The 18,094-nt window shown below is 36.7% G+C and overlaps 3 protein-coding genes and 1 long non-coding RNA gene across 4 annotated transcripts; 1 reads left to right on the plus strand and 3 right to left on the minus strand.

The window, feature by feature from the left end:
• The first annotated feature begins 3,849 nt into the window (after positions 1 to 3,849).
• LOC117320479 lies at positions 3,850 to 8,412 on the plus strand. The gene is made up of 3 exons (XR_004531049.1): positions 3,850 to 5,326; positions 5,438 to 5,519; positions 7,993 to 8,412. It is a non-coding gene; the product is annotated as an uncharacterized LOC117320479 (long non-coding RNA).
• Positions 8,413 to 10,665: 2,253 nt separating this feature from the next.
• LOC117320480 lies at positions 10,666 to 11,349 on the minus strand. Its single transcript, XM_033875071.1, has one exon. It carries the CDS (start codon positions 11,347 to 11,349, stop codon positions 10,666 to 10,668), a length of 684 nt encoding a protein of 227 aa, XP_033730962.1.
• A 1,623-nt stretch (positions 11,350 to 12,972) lies between these two features.
• LOC117320477 lies at positions 12,973 to 15,829 on the minus strand. The gene is made up of 2 exons (XM_033875068.1): positions 15,715 to 15,829; positions 12,973 to 14,272 (listed from the first exon to the last, which is right to left on the minus strand). Exon 2 carries the CDS (start codon positions 14,260 to 14,262, stop codon positions 13,138 to 13,140), a length of 1,125 nt encoding a protein of 374 aa, XP_033730959.1. The 5' UTR covers positions 14,263 to 14,272; positions 15,715 to 15,829; the 3' UTR covers positions 12,973 to 13,137.
• On the minus strand, positions 14,426 to 16,827 carry LOC117320478. The gene has a single exon (XM_033875069.1). The coding sequence runs from the start codon at positions 16,285 to 16,287 to the stop codon at positions 15,724 to 15,726; it is 564 nt and encodes a 187-aa protein (XP_033730960.1). The 5' UTR covers positions 16,288 to 16,827; the 3' UTR covers positions 14,426 to 15,723.
• Positions 16,828 to 18,094: the final 1,267 nt, after the last annotated feature.

The following is an 18,094-nucleotide window of genomic DNA, read 5'->3' on the forward strand; positions in this document are numbered from 1 at the left end:
TAAGGGTTTTTTCCTTTCTTCAATCAACATTCAATTTTTCCTTTCAGATGTTATCATGGTGACCAATAGATTTGGCCTCACTCTTTCCTAGTACTTGCTATGTGCTGTTGTGTAAATCATCAGTAGCACTAGCCTGTGCTTGTAGAGAGCAGGTTTACTCTTCATTGCTCACATCAGACATCTAATCCCAATACCATACAATCTGTGCTACATTTCCTTTCCCAATACACGCTATGTGCTGGTTTGTAACCAATGATTAGCACTAGCCTGTGCTGGTAAAGGAATGAAGTCCTTTCTTCAATCAACATTCAACTTTTCCTTTCAGATGTTATCATGGTGACCAATAGATTTGGCCTCACTCTTTCCTAGTACTTGCTATGTGCTGTTGTGTAAATCATCAGTAGCACTAGCCTGTGCTTGTAGAGAGCAGGTTTACTCTTCATTGCTGACATCAGACATCTACTCCCAATACCATACGATCTGTGCTACATTTCCTTTCCCAATACACGCTATGTGCTGGTTTGTAACCAATGATTAGCACTAGCCTGTGCTGGTAAAGGAATGAAGTCCTTTCTTCAATCAACATTCAACTTTTCCTTTCAGATGTTATCATGGTGACCAATAGATTTGGCCTCACTCTTTCCTAGTACTTGCTATGTGCTGTTGTGTAAATCATCAGTAGCACTAGCCTGTGCTTGTAGAGAGCAGGTTTACTCTTCATTGCTCACATCAGACATCTACTCCCAATACCATACGATCTGTGCTACATTTCCTTTCCCAATACACGCTATGTGCTGGTTTGTAACCAATGATTAGCACTAGCCTGTGCTGGTAAAGGAATGAAGTCCTTTCTTCAATCAACATTCAACTTTTCCTTTCAGATGTTATCATGGTGACCAATAGATTTGGCCTCACTCTTTCCTAGTACTTGCTATGTGCTGTTGTGTAAATCATCAGTAGCACTAGCCTGTGCTTGTAGAGAGCAGGTTTACTCTTCATTGCTGCCCTCAGCCAGCTACTCTTATACCACATGATCTGTGCTACATTTCCTTTCCCAATACAAGTTAAGTGCTGGTATGTAATTGACAATTAGCACTAGCATGTGCTGGTAGAGGAATAGTATGTGGACAACTTTGACACAATTTTATTATTTACCAGCTGCAACTTTCATTACTGAAATTGAATAGTTCTGTAATTTCCTATTATTTGCCATGTGCTAGGCTAGCTTTATTTCAATTGCTAGCACTACCCATACCAAAAAAAGGTATAAAAAGTTATAACTTTTTAGTACCTTTTTAGTACCTTTTCTGTACCTTTTGTAAAAGGTACAAAAAAGTTATAACTTTTTTGTACCTTTTTGAAAACTTAGAATTAATGAATGTAACTTTTGATAACTTTTTTGGACTTAGACAATTTTAGATGTAACTTTTTTGTACCTTTCTAGACTTAGAAAATTTCAGGTATAACTTTTTTGTACCTTTTCTGGACTTAGAAAATTTCAGGTATAACTTTGTGTAACTTTTCTGGACTTAGAAAATTTGAGGTATAACTTTTTTGTACCTTTTCTGGACTTTGAAAATTTGAGGTATAACTTTTTTGTACCTTTTCTGGACTTTGAAAATTTGAGGTATACCTTTTTTGTACCTTTTCTGGACTTAGAAAATATTTACAACATCTGAAAAGATTGATTAATTTTAGCAAAACTTTGCTGGACTTAGAAAATTGCAGGTATAACTTTTTTGTACCTTTTCTGGACTTTGAAAATTTCGGGTATAACTTTTTTGTACCTTTTCTGGACTTAGAAAATATTTACAACATCTTAAAAGACTGATTATTTTTAGCAAAACTTGTCTGTATCTTTTCTGGACAACCATAAGATTACTAAATAAATCTTATGTTTGCTTATGACACATAATAATTACTGTAAATGTAATCACAAATAATTATACAAGACAGTGACAGTGAAATTCTATTACAGGTAATTCAATCAATATAAGCTCAATCCCCATTTAAATGGAAATCTTAATTTAATAATGTACATACAATTGATTAAAATACAATTATCAGTGAACTGTAGGGAATTTGTGATGGGTCAGAGAGGCGAATCGCCTTTAGAAGACCTCAACGACAGGTAAGCTAGGTAACAGGTGATTGGAATCCGAAATGTGTGTTGAATTGTCCATGCATAGATACATTTTTCATTCCAGAGAGGCATCAAAAATATTTTGATAAATAACATACATATAGATTTAAAATTAAACAAGAGATCCCAGAGGGATCTTGGCGCCCACCATTGAATGATCTTAATAGGTTCCATGTTAGATTGATCTTTTCTCTTTTTTTCCCTTCCTCTTACTAATCTGTATAAATTGAGAAACATCCCTCCAGTGCTTTTTAAACAAGGGAAACTTATATATGAAATTTGAGATTTGGCTATAATGGTTGTCTGTCGACAATGTTTTCAGATTGGTCCAAAAATGCAATACGACGGACCAAGGAGAACCTACATATGAAAATTGAGAAAGATTCCTTCAGTTCTTTCTGAGAAATCTCGATACCAAACTTCAATTGTCAAAATCCAAGATGGCTGCCTGTCGGCCATCTTGCTTTCCGATCGGTTCCAAAATGCGATATGCATAACTAGGCACCAAGGGGAACCTACATACGACATTTGAGAAAGATCCCTTTAGTACTTTCTCAGAAATAGCGATAACAAACTTCAATTGTCAAAATCCAAGATGGCTGCCTGTCGGCCATGTTGTTTTCTGATCGGTTCCAAAATGCGATATGCATAACTAAGCACCAAGGGGAACCTACATATGAAATTTGAGAAAGATCTCTTCAGTACTTCCTCAGAAAAAGCGATAACAAACTTCAATTGTTAAAATCCAAGATGGCTGCCTGTCGGCCATGTTATTTGGTGATCGGTCCCAAAATGCAATATGCATAACAAGGCACCAAGGGGAACCTACATATGAAATTTGAGAAAGATCCCTTCAGTACTTTCTCAGAAATAGCAATACCAAACTTCAATTGTCAAAAACCAAGATGGCTGCCTGTCGGCCATGTTGTTTTCCGATCGGTCCCAAAATGTAATATGCATAACTAGGCACCAAGGGGAACCTACATATGAAATTTGAGAAAGATCCCTTCAGTACTTTCTAAGAAATATTGATAACAAACTTCAATTGTCAAATTCCAAGATGGCTGCCTGTCGGCCATGTTGTTTTCCGATCGGTCCCAAAATGCAATATGCATAACTAGGCACAAAGGGGAACCTTAATATGAAATTTGAGAAAGATCCCTTCAGTTCTTTCTCAGAAATAGCGATAACAAACTTCAATTGTCAAAATCCAAGATGGCTGCCTGTCAGCCATGTTGTTTCCCGATCGGTCCCAAAATGCAATATGCATAACTAGGCACCAAGGGGAACCTACATATGCAATTTGAGAAAGATCCCTTTAGTACTTTCTCAGAAATAGCGATAACAAACTTCAATTGACAAAATCCAAGATGGCTGCCTGTCGGCCATGTTGTAATCCGATCGGTCCCAAAATGCAATATGCATAACTAGGCACCAAGGAGAACCTACATATGAAATTTGAGAAAGATCCCTTTAGTACTTTCTCAGAAATAGCGATAACAATAATTGTTTACGGACGGACGGACGGACCACGGACCACGGACGCAGGGCGATTTGAATAGCCCACCATCTGATGAGGTGGGCTAAAAAGGTATTCACTTTTAATTTATTGCATTTTTAGTACAATATTCACACCCTTGAAATGCGTTTTTTTTTTGGGGGGGGTTTAAAGTTTATCTTTTTATCTCAGAGGACCAATCATTGCTCAGAGGACGTGAATAATTACAACTTAGCATTGATAAGTCACGACATGAACAAACTCAGTTGTTATAAAAGATAAGCAGTTCGTTATATCCCAACACAGACGTTCATAAACGTACGTACATAGAACATGATGATATAATTTACTTCACGTGGGACGATGGGTCGCTCACCCACAAAAATATTTTCCGGAAAACCCAAGCTTCATTCATCCCAATGGGATTAATATAGCATGGTCTTTGTCAGTGCATCGCATATTTTCTGGATGTTTGCGCTTTTGACATTAATCTTGTAGTAGCATGCACAATTATGCCGCATTGGACACAAACTCCAGCGGTAAACAAACACACGTGTGTAACACTTGTGTCATTTTGATCGTCCAAACTCTCAGACGCTTTGATTTAACTCCATATAAGTAAAGCGTTTTTATGATCTCGATATGACGTAAATTGCAATAAACATTTTAATCTGAAAACAGCGCACACGATGTTTTGTCAGTGAACACATTAAACAAAACAATCAATTGGTCATATATCTATAAGCCAGATCGTCAGATTATTCACAAAGGACATCTGCAGGAGAATTGATCTCGTAGCATTACAGTAGCCTAGTTAGTGATGTTACTGAAACGTGCACATCATGTGTGTAGGCTACCTCACGAAAAGTGGGACCACGCACCAAAAGTTAACCGACCCCGTCAGACACAAGCTGATCACCGAAGACCTCATACTCGGGGCATCAATTAGAATATAATTAGCGGCAGTCTACTGTACCGAACTCATTGAATTTTGTAAATACCTGTGTACCTGAGGAGTGTCCAGTTCACCTGCTGACATAGCGGTGTCCTGGGGCGTTAATTAATTAGTTACATCGTTGTCATGCCTGACTGCCTATGATTTGTTGCATTGGCCAGTTTACCTGGGTATCTCACCTGTGCACAATATTATCGGTATCAAGAATATAACAGAACATATGACACGTTAGTTTCTCTGTACAGACACTTATGCATGTGTGCCATCATGTGCACTGTGAAAGAGTACGATGTTGCAGTAATCATAATAATAATTAAATAAAAATATATAACAACAACTAAAATATATATATATAATAATATCGATAGGATTTCTCATGATATCGTAGGCGGCCTAATAACTTTATTCGACATTTTTCTTCTTCGTTCACTTGGCCCTACTATACACATGTATACCCACCGCCAGGCGGCGCTCCCTTCAGTTTAGCGGGAGATTTGTATTACAAGTGGCGGCCATTTTGTTTGTTTACGGAAACGTGATGAAAGCTTAGACCTAGAACAAAATCACGTTATATATACAGTACGGTATATATTGGCGACATTTAATTTCCCCACTCACGGAATACAATCGACAAACTGGGAACAGAATATCAAATTTCGTCTAGCTTTTGGCGACTTATGATACCCCTTTCACCGGCAAACACTGAATTATCGGACAACATGAAATCAGGGTAAGTTATGTTCTAATTTGTCTTCGAATCGCAGATTTTGTCGCTCTCGCGATCGTCATACATTAAACAACATTGAGTGAATATGTTCATATGAAATACTTCATGTTTCAGGACTAAATTCACCAGCATTCATGATCCTCGGACCACCCGCCCCCTACGCACAGCCGATTTATAAATGTTGCATCTTTCAATCGTAAGTTTAATTTGCTTGCCAAGTGATTATTTTTTAATCATTCACCTTCACATTCAGGGTCAATATTATGATATATTATACGCACAACACTATTTTTTTTTAAATGTAATTAACATGCAATTAATATCTACGGAATCGGCTACGGTAAATTAAATATATATAGACATGAGAGGGATTGTTACTTGTTGTGTGCGTGAAATTTCAAGGAAATCCAATAAAATAAAGTCCTAATTGAAAATTTGTCAAAGTATACGTATTTTAAATAGATCTACAAAGTAAAATCTATATACAATTTTAGCACATTTTATTTATTATACATAGACCATTGGAAAATTTTAGAAGAATCTTTCTTCTTTTATTTTATGTGAATTCATTTAAAATGTTTTATTGCTGAATTAACACACATTGATTACTCTCACCATCAGTTTCCCTTTTAAGTTGATCATCCCCGCCCCCAATATATTAGCTTGTATGCAATGCAAGATGGCTGACAGGCTGTCATTTTGAATTTTATAATTTTGAAGTTTCTCAGAAAGTTATTTATGGATCTTATTCAAAAGAAACATTTTAGGCTTCTGTTTTCAAATTAATAAGATCTAGAAGAAGAGAAAAGTGATTCCTTATTTGGGAATCACTTTTCTCTTCCTTCTTAGGCTAAAGAACAGTCTTGTATATATGATATATATAAAATTGATATTTATATAATAATCATACAATTACATGATATCTCTGGGGGTATCTTCTTTTTGATTTGACATGATAAGTTGTGTTTGTTAGCCTATAGTAATTACTTCTGTCTCCCAGCCCTCTAATTTTGCTGCTGTCTAATAATTCTAGAATTTATTGACAAATTTACACGAAATGGGCCAGGTACAGTTCACAAAATTATGTCAAAACCCAGGGTCAAAGCTCATGAAGGTCATTAGATTGAAAGGTCAAGGTAAATTTTTTCTTTTCATCAATACAGTCAAACTTCGATGTTTCGAAGTTCAAGGGACTAACAGAAAAACTTCGATACAGCGGGACTTCGAATTATTCATGGTTGACAATAGATCGATGTTTTCTTGATACTGGCCATATCTGTTAACGTTACATGTCCTCAGTGTCTTCGTGTTGATCGTCGCCTGTCAGGCTCACATCGAAAAGTTTACTTAATTTATACCTCGAACACAACAAAATAAAAATTCTTTTCATCAATGATACCTAAGCATTTTATTAATTAAACAAAATATGTATCGGTTACAAAACACTTATATCGCGTTTAACAGATGAAACAAAAGAAGTACAATGCACACTTACGTAAGTCGTTAGGCTTTTCTGCGAAAGACACGTACGTTTACGTTATGTGCATATAAAATACGGAATGCCGATCGGTTCGAGAATGCATGATTGAATGACAAATAATCGATTTACTTGGATATTTATGTAAAAGTTTGAAACGTGACACTTTGAATATGAGTGAAGCCATCGCTAATTGTTTGTGTTTAAAATTGGTCCGGTTGTTTTACAGTTCCGAAAATTTACTCACCGATCGCTGATTTCAATGGCGGCGGAGATTATCAGAGACGACTACCGAAATGTTTTACCGGAGTGATTAAATGTCATGGCTTCTAAATACACTTTTTATCTATCAATTTGGTCTGATTATTAATAAACCCCATGACTGGGAGTGACAACACACGCTATCGTTATCCCTATTGTCAGTCAGGGCATTTGGGGGAGAGGTGTGAAATCTTGCCGCAGGGGTCACGACAAACACCTGTCCAGTGGTCAGTACAGGTAATTTTTTTGTTCGAATCATGAGATGTCAATTACCTATAATATCATAGCTAACGGGTCATGAAAAAAGTTCGATACATCGAAAACTTCGATTTATAAAAATTCGAATCATACATAGTTTCGTTAGTAGTGTTATATAGTGAGAAAATTCGGGACCAAGCAAAAAGTTCGATACAGCGAGAAATTCGAATCAACGAAGTTCGAATCATCGAGGTTTGACTGTATTTTGTTTTGGCATGATGAAGCAAATTTAGTTGGAATTAAACTAGGTGTAAACTGACAAGGTCAAGGTCAAATTTTGCGTTTTTTCACTGATTAAATATTTTGTTTCAAGGCTAAAGCAAAGTTGGTCAGAATTAAACATTATAATAATGCATGGAGTCAACTGACCAAAGGTCAAGGTCACTTGGTCAAAGGCCAAGGTCAGATTTTGTTTCAATATAATTCCAACCAATATTACTTGGTGATTTAGGCAGATGGGTTCTTGATGATTATGGGAGATATATATTATTTATTGCCTCATGATGAAATTGATGGGGTCCTTTAAATTTTCAGTGTTCTAGTTAATAAATTATAATAACCCAATTAACTCTCAGCCTGTCCTAGTTATTAAGTTATTACACCGAAACCAGCATTACAATATGTAAATAGATCACTAACTGTTTTGTTTTCTTTTCTTTTTGATGGACTATAGAGTGTCAATCCCAAGAAGAACCCTGATCAGCTCCTGGAAAAATCAGTGTTCTTGCAGTATTGTCAGTCAAATCTCAAGGAAAGGATCCCAGAAGAGGAACATTTACATTATTTCAGACTTTTTTCTTTCCTGTGTAACAATGCCTCAAACAGCTAACACATTTTATATAGTATACAATACAATGTGTATTAATAACAGTCCAGTTAGAGTGCTGTGTTATGCAGTAAAAATACTTAATTCTTGATGACATGTTGGTTTTATGTTTACATTAAACGGTAGTTATAATATATACTAAAGAAACATAGTGGATAATGCCTTGTACAGGAGCAGGAGTATGACAGTGTAATAGTACATGACTGCTGCGTTCATCCATGGAAGGAGTCTGTTATTCGAAATAAAGCTTTCCATGAGGACGAAAAATAGTGCTTTTGTTAGTCTTTCAAGAAAATGTGCAAAGTGAAAGGAGATTTCCGTGATGTTTTATGAATAGTAATTCATTGGTCTAGAAGACATGTATTTAATAAGTATATTTCTGGATAAAAAAACATTCTGAAGCAAAATCTTTTTATGTCGAAATCTTCATCACGATAACAAAGTCACGACTTAGCTATGTTTTTTGCTACCTATAATGAGTCACAAGTATATATCAAGAACAACAGAGAAGAACTGTTTCCAGTAAATGTCATTTTATTAAATGACGAATAACATGGCAGGCATGGTAACAACAATGTCGGCCATGCTGCCTAAACATATTTACAACATAAACAGTATCTTCATATTATATACAACATAAACAATATCTTGATCTTATATAGCCAAAAAGGTGGAGCACAAAATACGCCAACAACATACAGTATTTTGATATTATTTACAACCTAAGCATAAAATACGCCTATTATATAGCCAAAAAAGTGGAGGACAAACTACGCCTGAGATGAAGTACAGCTTTTAAAAAGAAGGGTGGGATGGTGGGACAACGAAATTCCGAGCACCAGTCTTTTGAAAATAAATATCAGAAATGATCACGTGGCATGAATCCGACTGTCTGATTGGATGTCGGATCATGTGTGGGTGTACTTGGTTCCCCTCCATCGTGTCATGATCGTATTACCGTCATCGGTTACGGGTTTATTTTGTTTGTGGGAGAACTCGATTTACTTCAGCCGTGTTATATAAGTAATCACTCCATTAATTTGGCTACTTAAATTACACACATACATAATATTACGATGTACAACATAAATTTATTTATTTGCATAAATTGTATTTATGTCGAAATCTTCATCACGATAACAAAGTCACGACTTAGCTATGTTTTTTGCTACCTATAATGAGTCACAAGTATATATCAAGAACAACAGAGAAGAACTGTTTCCAGTAAATGTCATTTTATTAAATGACGAATAACATGGCAGGCATGGTAACAACAATGTCGGCCATGCTGCCTAAACATATTTACAACATAAACAGTATCTTCATATTATATACAACATAAACAATATCTTGATCTTATATAGCCAAAAAGGTGGAGCACAAAATACGCCACAGGACTGTAATGATTTGGGTCATTTCAGGCCCGCGCCACCCAAGTCGTGACTGACATATCGTGTCCCAAGAGATTGATTCGTTTCAATTGAAAGGTATTTCCTAGGAATATAATTGGGTATAATGGACAGTATGCATGAGTTATGAGTTAAAATGCAAAACTTTGTTAAGATATCCCTACATAAATCAAATTATGTTATAATGATGTATCCTTTACAGAGCTTAAAATGTTTTGTATAACTTAATTATAAAACCACACACACACACACACACACACACATAATATATATATAAACATGTAAAAATGTACATAATGCCAAGTAAAGAGCAGGCAAATCCTGTCCTCTTAAGTTCATCATCTTTAGAGCGGGCAAACCCTTACCTCTTAAGTTAATCATCCTAGTGATAGAGCAGGCACACCTTGACTTCATAAGTTAATCGTCCTAAGGTAAGAGCAGGCAAACCCTGACCTCTTAAATTCACCCTCTTAAGGTAAGGGCAGGAAAACCCTGACCTCCTAAGTTCATCATTCTAAGTTAAGAGCAGGCAAACCCTGACCTCTTAAGTTCATCATTCTAAGTTAAGAGCAGGCAAACCCTGACCTCTTAAGTTCATCATCCTAAGGTAAGAGCAGGCAACCCCTGACCTCATAAGTTCATCATTCTAAGTTAAGAGCAGGCAAGCCCTGACCTCTTAAATTCATCCTCTTAAGGTAAGAGCAGGCAAACCCTGACCTCATAAGTTCATCATTCTAAGTTAAGAGCAGGCAAACCCTGACCTCTTAAGTTTATCATCCTAAGTTAAGAGCAGGCAAACCCTGACCTCTTATGTTCATCATCCTAAGGTAAGAGCAGGCAAACCCTGACCTCTTATGTTCATCATCCTAAGGTAAGAGCAGGCAAACCCTGGCCTCTTAAGTTCATCATTCTAAGGTAAGAGCAGGCAAACCCTGACCTCTTAAATTTATCATTCTAGTGTAAGAGCAGGCAAACCCTGACCTCCTAAGTCCCTCATATTAAGATTAAAGCAAGCAGACCTTGATCTTATAACTTTGAAGCTCCTAATTAGATAAGAGCAGGCAAACCCTGACCTCCTTACTTAAACCCTTTAAGTTATAAGTTCACATCTTTATAAGCTAAATGCCTTAATACGAATGTATCTTTGGACAGCATTTGAGTTCCAGCGGCCAAGTCTCTGAATAATGTTTTCAGAACAGCCCATTTTGGCAGCTTCTGTTGCAGCCCCAATTCGAAAGCTATGGCCCTTATACAAGGATGTATCCAGTCCCACAAAATGTATTGCTTGATTGAGGTGTTGCGTTACAAAAGCATAAGTGACTGGTGAACCATTAGCCATCTGGAAGAAGGGGCCATCCGTATGAACAAAGGCATTTACATATTGTTGAACCGCTCTCACTGGGCAGTATTTTGATAAACCATTCTTTGACACCAGATGTAATGAAATAGGATGATGATCTACCTGGGTTTTGGAGTGTCGTAAAATCATCTTGACCGACGGTGTTTGGGATTCTGATGACATGAGTATGACATCTGATCTTTGTAAGACCTTGTTTGATTCTGCGTAAGACTTGCATACAAGTTCACCTAGACGCATAAATGCACTAAAGGCAAGCAGAAATATTGTGCGTAAAAGTATACGAACAAGTGGATCATCGACAGTGGCTTCTAAGGCATTGATTATCTTATACAGGATATCTTTTGTAATTGGGAGCCTTGAGTCACTCTTCCCTGCCATATTATGACACCCCTTCAACATTTTCCTTATCAGGAAGGAGTGAGTCATGTCTTCCATGTTAAGCAGCTTATGTACATAACTAAGGGCTGAAACATGGGTGGCAATGCTAGCTGGGCTGTACTTACTATTGAATAAATGAACCACAAAATTACCTACTATCTGTATTGGTAATGGTAACGAGATAGGAGTTGGCCATATAAACTGTTCAAGCAGTTGCCAGCTGCGTAGATATGAAGTCTTTGTCCTATCTGCTGTTGCTGCCGACAGCAACTGTAACACTTCCGGTGTGAGATCTAGAGTCCCTGTAGATGTAGAGGGACCATTGTAGGATTTTGATTTAGCCAGGGTGCTTGCCTTCGAGCTTCCTGGAATTTGAAACGAGAGAGACTATCAGCTATGATATTTTGTTTTCCTGGAACATGAGCTGATCTGAAATATATATTGTAGCGTAATGCAGTGACCACTAAGCGCCTTACTAACTTCATTAAAGTTGGTTCGCGACAAGACTGTTTATTGATTACTTGTACGACTGCTTGATTGTCAGACATAAATACTATCCTCTGGTTTTCTAATTGTCCTCCCCAAATCTCTAATGCTAGTACAATTGGAAACAATTCCTTTATTGTGATTGCTAATGGCGCCATGCTGCTTGACCAGTGTATAGCAAACCAATTACTCCCCAGGACCCCCGCACACCCTAGACTACCTGATGCATCTGTGTACATCTTGAGGTGTTTTGAAGTTAGCCATGTATCATTTAGGAAAACTGATTTTCCATTGAAATTGTCAAGAAAACTAGCCCATGCTTTCAGATCTGCACGCGCTTCCATGTTCAATCGTATGAAATGTAGAGGATTGCATGTTTTTGAGGTTAAATCAATCAGACGACGTAGGAATGCACGGCCAGGACAGACAACTGCACAAGCAAAGTTTAGAAGACCTATCAAGGACTGTAACTCTCTTAACAAAACTTTTTTCCTAACTTGCATATTGTGTATAGCTCTTCGCATTTTTTCGAGTTTATCTGTTGGTAACCTACACTCCATTTTGACTGAGTCTACTTCAAATCCATAAATGGTGAGAACTGTAGTGGGACCTTCTGTTTTGTCTTCTTTGATCGGAACCCCCACCCTCTTACATAAAGATAAAAATGTATTTAGATCTTTGCTACACTTGTCATTATTTGGGGGACCTACAAACAGGAAATCATCCAGAATATGTGACATACCAGCAGCTTGGTACTTCTCTATCATAATCCACTGCAGTGCGTTGCTTAGTAATTCAAATATCTGACAGGAACTACTAGCACCCATTGGTAGGCAGCGGTCATAGTAGAACCTATTTTTCCATGTAAAGCCTAAGAGGCGATAGTTATTAGGATGTACCGGAATTATGCGAAAGGCATCTTCGATATCCGTTTTTGCTAAGAAACAACCTTTGCCAAATTTTTTCACCAGGGAAATAACATTATCAATGTTATCGTACGTAACTTTTGACTTTTGTGATGGAATCCCTTCATTAATTGAATTCCCTTCTGGAAATGACAAATCATGAATCAGTCTAAATTTCCCTGGGACAGCTTTTGGAATAAGCCCTAAAGGAGAACAAATAAAAGGATCGAATGGGGGCTGTATAAATGGGCCTTGAATTCTTTGTAACTTTAATTCTTTGTGAATCTTTTCAGACACAGCTGTCAAGTTATCTCTAACTGATTTATGATTTTTGGAATGAAGAATATTTGGGTCCCCTTCAAAACCTATCGAGAAACCTTGAGAAAATCCCAATATCAATTGGGATTTAAAATAAGGGTCATAACCCTCTAATTCCTTCTCAAGAATGTCATATTTAACTGGTGTGGGAAGGATTGACTGATGAGGTTTTTTGCCCTGATGAGGATTGTTTACTTTTGTAACATTTTGTTTTGGTGTGGTTTCCGAAACAGATCTGACAAAGATGTTTAAATTTGCATGGGGATGATGTACATGGCATCCCTCTGTTGTAGGCAAAACAAACTTTTGGACGAAATGGCCGCTGTCCATTTTGTTGACGTTTGCCCGATTGTTGGGGTTGGCCACGAAAAGGCTTTTGGTTGGCTGCCTTTGTATAGAGTTCATCTATTGGCTTTTGCCATGGTGGACGGTGAGCTAGCCTAAGACGACGAAAAGATTCATCGTACTGACGCCATGCCACATCCCCATGGTTAGCTGCCATCTCTTGGATAGTTGTGGCATATTTCAACAGATTTGCTGCTTCTTCTGGTGATTTTACAATATATATGGCAATGAATGTATTGAAACATGTAGTCCATTGTTCAATTGACAATGGTTCTTTTTGTGTTTTGCCTGGATTAATATTGAATGAGCCTGCTGTGATATTTACAGCGACTGGCTCCTCAGTATAATTTGGGAGTAATATTTTTAAGTCAATATATTCTTCCCCCCAGATCTTATTTCTAATTCTATCCGAGATACCTGCTCCTAACGGGATGCCTGCTGATAGATCGATTGACCTTATAGCAGAAGAATCTGGGTTATTCGACACACACTCACCCTTATTTCCAAATAAATTTTCTAATAACGTCATAATGGGTGATGGGTTACAATCGTTTGTAACTGGCGTCGTATTCCTAGGCTCCGAGATTGCCCGAGGGTTGGAAACTGATGATCCAGCACAACTAGCATTTGTCTGGCTCTGGATATTTGTGTCTGTCCCAGTTGGTATCACAATCTCGTGCTCTTCCCCAACAACATTCGAAGTCTGCAGTGACGCCTGTTGTTGCGAGTTCATTTGCCGTAACATGGCTGCCGCAAGTTTGTCATAGTCAATGTGACTGTCCGATGATTGTTGTGGTTCAGTGGCTGGTGTTGTTGTGGACTTCCTCTTTTTTGCATTGGCAGGACCAGTACTAGTGGACACTTTGTCTGTTGGAGCTGGTAGGGTTTTCGGAGAAGCTTTCCTTTTAGGGGCCATTCTCTTTATGCTGCAAAAATTATAGAAGAACCAAGAATCTTGAACTAGGGATACATTTCCACAATATTGTGTGAAATGAAATTAACCTGTACTTATGCACCTGCTGACACCCCAATGATGTAATACTGTACACCAAATAAACTTTTTTTTTTTTTTTTTTTTTTATATTGTACCTCTGGTATCCATTAGATATACACTAACAATGGAAAAATGACACCTTGGTACTAAAGTGACCGGTGAATGTGTAGATAAAACCAAATGTTTACTGATTTGCATTCCTTTTGTCACTCTGTAACTTAATCTTATCTCACTTACCTAAAATTGTCTCATATTGTAAGTCAAGTGCATATAAAGTACACAATCTACATTACCAAATAATGTGAATTGTCAATTTAGTGTAATTCTGACCCTTATAGATATATATCCAACATTGGTACATGATATTGCCAATTCATATTGTACCTCTCAGTCTATATGTATTATGTACAACATGTATACTATGCATGTACATCAATCACTTGTGAAGATAGTGCAACAACTACCTAGTATATATATCAATAACCATACATTGGTATAAGATTTGTATTTCATCATGGGTCTATAAGAAACACTAACTATGGTTTGGTGCAGCCCTGTAACTTTTACCATATTGTAAAATTAATGTACAAGCTAGACTGACCATAATTATATATGTAAACAAGTGCTATGCTGTACGTACATGCACCAAGTTGTAAACAACTTGCATTGTCAACTAGCTACACTCACCATAAATTTTGGTGCAATACTATACACCGAGCTGTAAATATACTTGTCAACAAGTTACACTCACCATATATTTTGGTGCAATACTATACACCGCATGTGACATAATTATATATGTAAACTTGTGCAATACTGTACACTGAGTTGTACACATACTTGTCAACATGCTACACTCACCATATATTTTGGTGCAATACTATACACCGTGTGTGACATAATCATATATGTAAACTCATGCAATACTGTACACTGAGTTGTACACATACTTATCAACAAGCCACTCATCACATAGTTTGGTGCAATACTATACACCGCGTGTAAAAATTACGGTCAACCAGCTGGCCGCACTCACCATGGATTGGTGTAATACTGTACACCATGTGTAAAATTAAATGACAACAATTAAATAAAGATACCCTATTGACCATGAATTGGTGCAATGTTGTACAAATACTGTACAATATTGTCAAAAAGCTATGTATATCAGATATATATATATAGCTAGTAAGTAAAAAAGGACAAGTGTGCATAAAGCTTTACCCTGTGATTTGTGTACTAAAAGTATGCTTCAACTGTATAAATATAGGATAATATAATCACATTTGTGTTGTTTTTTACACTTCAACCCATAAACAAGGGCAACACACATCAGGTAAACTGTTACATTAAGTATACAATTATAAACAGTACCTGATTATTTTAATTGAATTGTTTTGAAGCTGTTAGAATTGCAGCCTTGACACTTTGGAGGTATTTCCTCTGTGCAGTTGGATTCAGATGGACCCCATCTTTCTTCAGGAAGGACAGGTCTCGTTTCCAAAATCCACCTCTGTGCTGCCAGAAGGTGATCCGCCTACTTGTTTTAGTGCCCTGTGCTAGTAGTTGGTTGGCCCCGATGACTTTGTCATTGTATGTTTTCCCAGATACTCTGGGGTCTCTCCAAAACAACTGTCCGATGATAACAGATTTTGCTTTGTTTACCAGTAACAAGGCGTTTACAAGTTCGAGAATCCTTTGTACTAAGACGAATGGGGAAATATTGCCAAGATCATTTCCTCCTATTTGTAAGAAGACAATATCTGGGGAGTGAAATGCGAGGAGCTCATTTTTTGACTTCAGTTTTTCTAGGGTCAGACCTCCTTTTGCTCGGAATGTTATTTTAAATTGTTCCTTTGATAATCTTAAATTGTGGAATGCAGATTCCTGTTCTGTTAGTTCACGTAAACGGCGTATAAAGGAATGTCCTAGAATAACCACATTCATGCCACGTGCCTTTGTTTACATTCAACAGGTCGGAGTTCGTTAGTGACGCGGTCGTGACCTACTTAGCCATCATAAACACCGCTGCCACAGTCAGCCTTTGCATAAAGTGTTCACTGTCTTAACACGGCATTGTACAGTTCAAAACAGGTCATTGACCTCACGATCACATCAATGAATATGTTATTCAACTTATGCAATATCACTTACTGATAAAATCTTCACTTTTTAACTCAAAAAGCACATTTTCCACAACGAAATTCCGAGCACCAGTCTTTTGAAAGTAAATATCAGAAATGATCACGTGGCATGAATCCGACTGTCTGATTGGATGTCGGATCATGTGTGGGTGTACTTGGTTCCCCTCCATCGTGTCATGATCGTATTACCGTCATCGGTTACGGGTTTATTTTGTTTGTGGGAGAACTCGATTTACTTCAGCCGTGTTATATAAGTAATCACTCCATTAATTTGGCTACTTAAATTACACACATACATAATATTACGATGTACAACATAAATTTATTTATTTGCATAAATTGTATTTATATTTTTCTGCACCTTTTCCATACTTTTTCTGTAACTTTTCTATACCTTTTTTGTACCTTTTCAGTACCTTTTTCATACCTTTTTAGTACTTTTTTTGTAACTTTTTAGTACCTAGAAAAAGTTATAACTTTTTTGTACCTTTTTCATACCTTTATAGTACCTAGAAAAAGTTATAACTTTTTTTAAACTTTTTTGTACCTTTTTTATACCTTTTTAGTACCTTTTTTGTAACTTTTAGTACCTAGAAAAAGTTATAACTTTTCTTTTAACTTTTTAGTACCTAGAAAAAGTTATAACTTTTTTGTACCTTTTTCATACCTTTTCTGTACCTTTTTAGTACCTAGAAAAAGTTATAACTTTTTTGTACCTTTTCTGTACCTTTTCTGTACCTTTTTAGTACCTAGAAAAAGTTATAACTTTTTTTTAACTTTTTAGTACCTAAATTATACCTATTTTTGTGTGAAATGTAACTTTTTTATACCTTTTTTGTACCTTTTTTATACCTTTTTTGTACCTAATAAAAGTTATAACTTTTTTTAGGTACAGAAAAGTTATCAAAAGTTATAACTTTTTAGTACTAGATTGGAACCGCTGTTTAAACATGGTTCCAATCTAGCATCAAAAGTTATAACTTTTTTGTACCTAAAAAAGTATAACTTTTTTGTACCTTTTTTTGGTATGGGTAGCCTGTGCTGGTAGAGAATATGTTCAAACATTTAGGATTAGTTGAGTTATCTCCCCTGTCCTCCCAATACTGTACTGTTAAAACTTGGCTTGGATAGTGAGCATGCTGTCCATGGTCTTGCTTGGCTGCACATCACTGACATAAGCACATTGTTTTCTTAAATCAAACACCCTCTCCCTTATGAAAACACACATTGAAACTTTGCACATCTGCCATGTCAAAAGTTTTGCTCTTCTCTAACACTCATCAGTTGACAGAGTTAAGTTTAATTCTGACACTGGCACCATTTGCAATATATAAACCAATGCTTCATACTTTGAAAGTCATTCACTTTAACGTACACTATCAAGTAAGACATCAGTGGGAGACAATAAGGTAAGTCTTTCTGTTTCTTAGCATAATGCATTCCTATATTCACCAACATCAGCACTTAAAAGCCTGTGTTAATATAAGTCAGAATCATCTCCCAATATGACAAGGTTGTTACTACTATGCTGTTAAACTTTCCCTTTCCTAGTACTTGCTATGTGCTGATGTGTAACCAATGATTAGCACTAGCCTGTGCTGGTAAAGGAA

Source organism: Pecten maximus, unplaced genomic scaffold (genome assembly GCF_902652985.1).
Source record: "Pecten maximus unplaced genomic scaffold, xPecMax1.1, whole genome shotgun sequence".
Taxonomy (NCBI): Eukaryota; Metazoa; Mollusca; class Bivalvia; order Pectinida; family Pectinidae; genus Pecten; species Pecten maximus.

Excerpts from the sequence above, each read along its gene's own strand:
- LOC117320480 (XM_033875071.1), bottom strand. The coding sequence starts at position 11,349 with ATGGAAGACATGACTCACTCCTTCCTGATAAGGAAAATGTTGAAGGGG.
- LOC117320477 (XM_033875068.1), bottom strand. The coding sequence starts at position 14,262 with ATGGCCCCTAAAAGGAAAGCTTCTCCGAAAACCCTACCAGCTCCAACA.
- LOC117320478 (XM_033875069.1), bottom strand. The coding sequence starts at position 16,287 with ATGAATGTGGTTATTCTAGGACATTCCTTTATACGCCGTTTACGTGAA.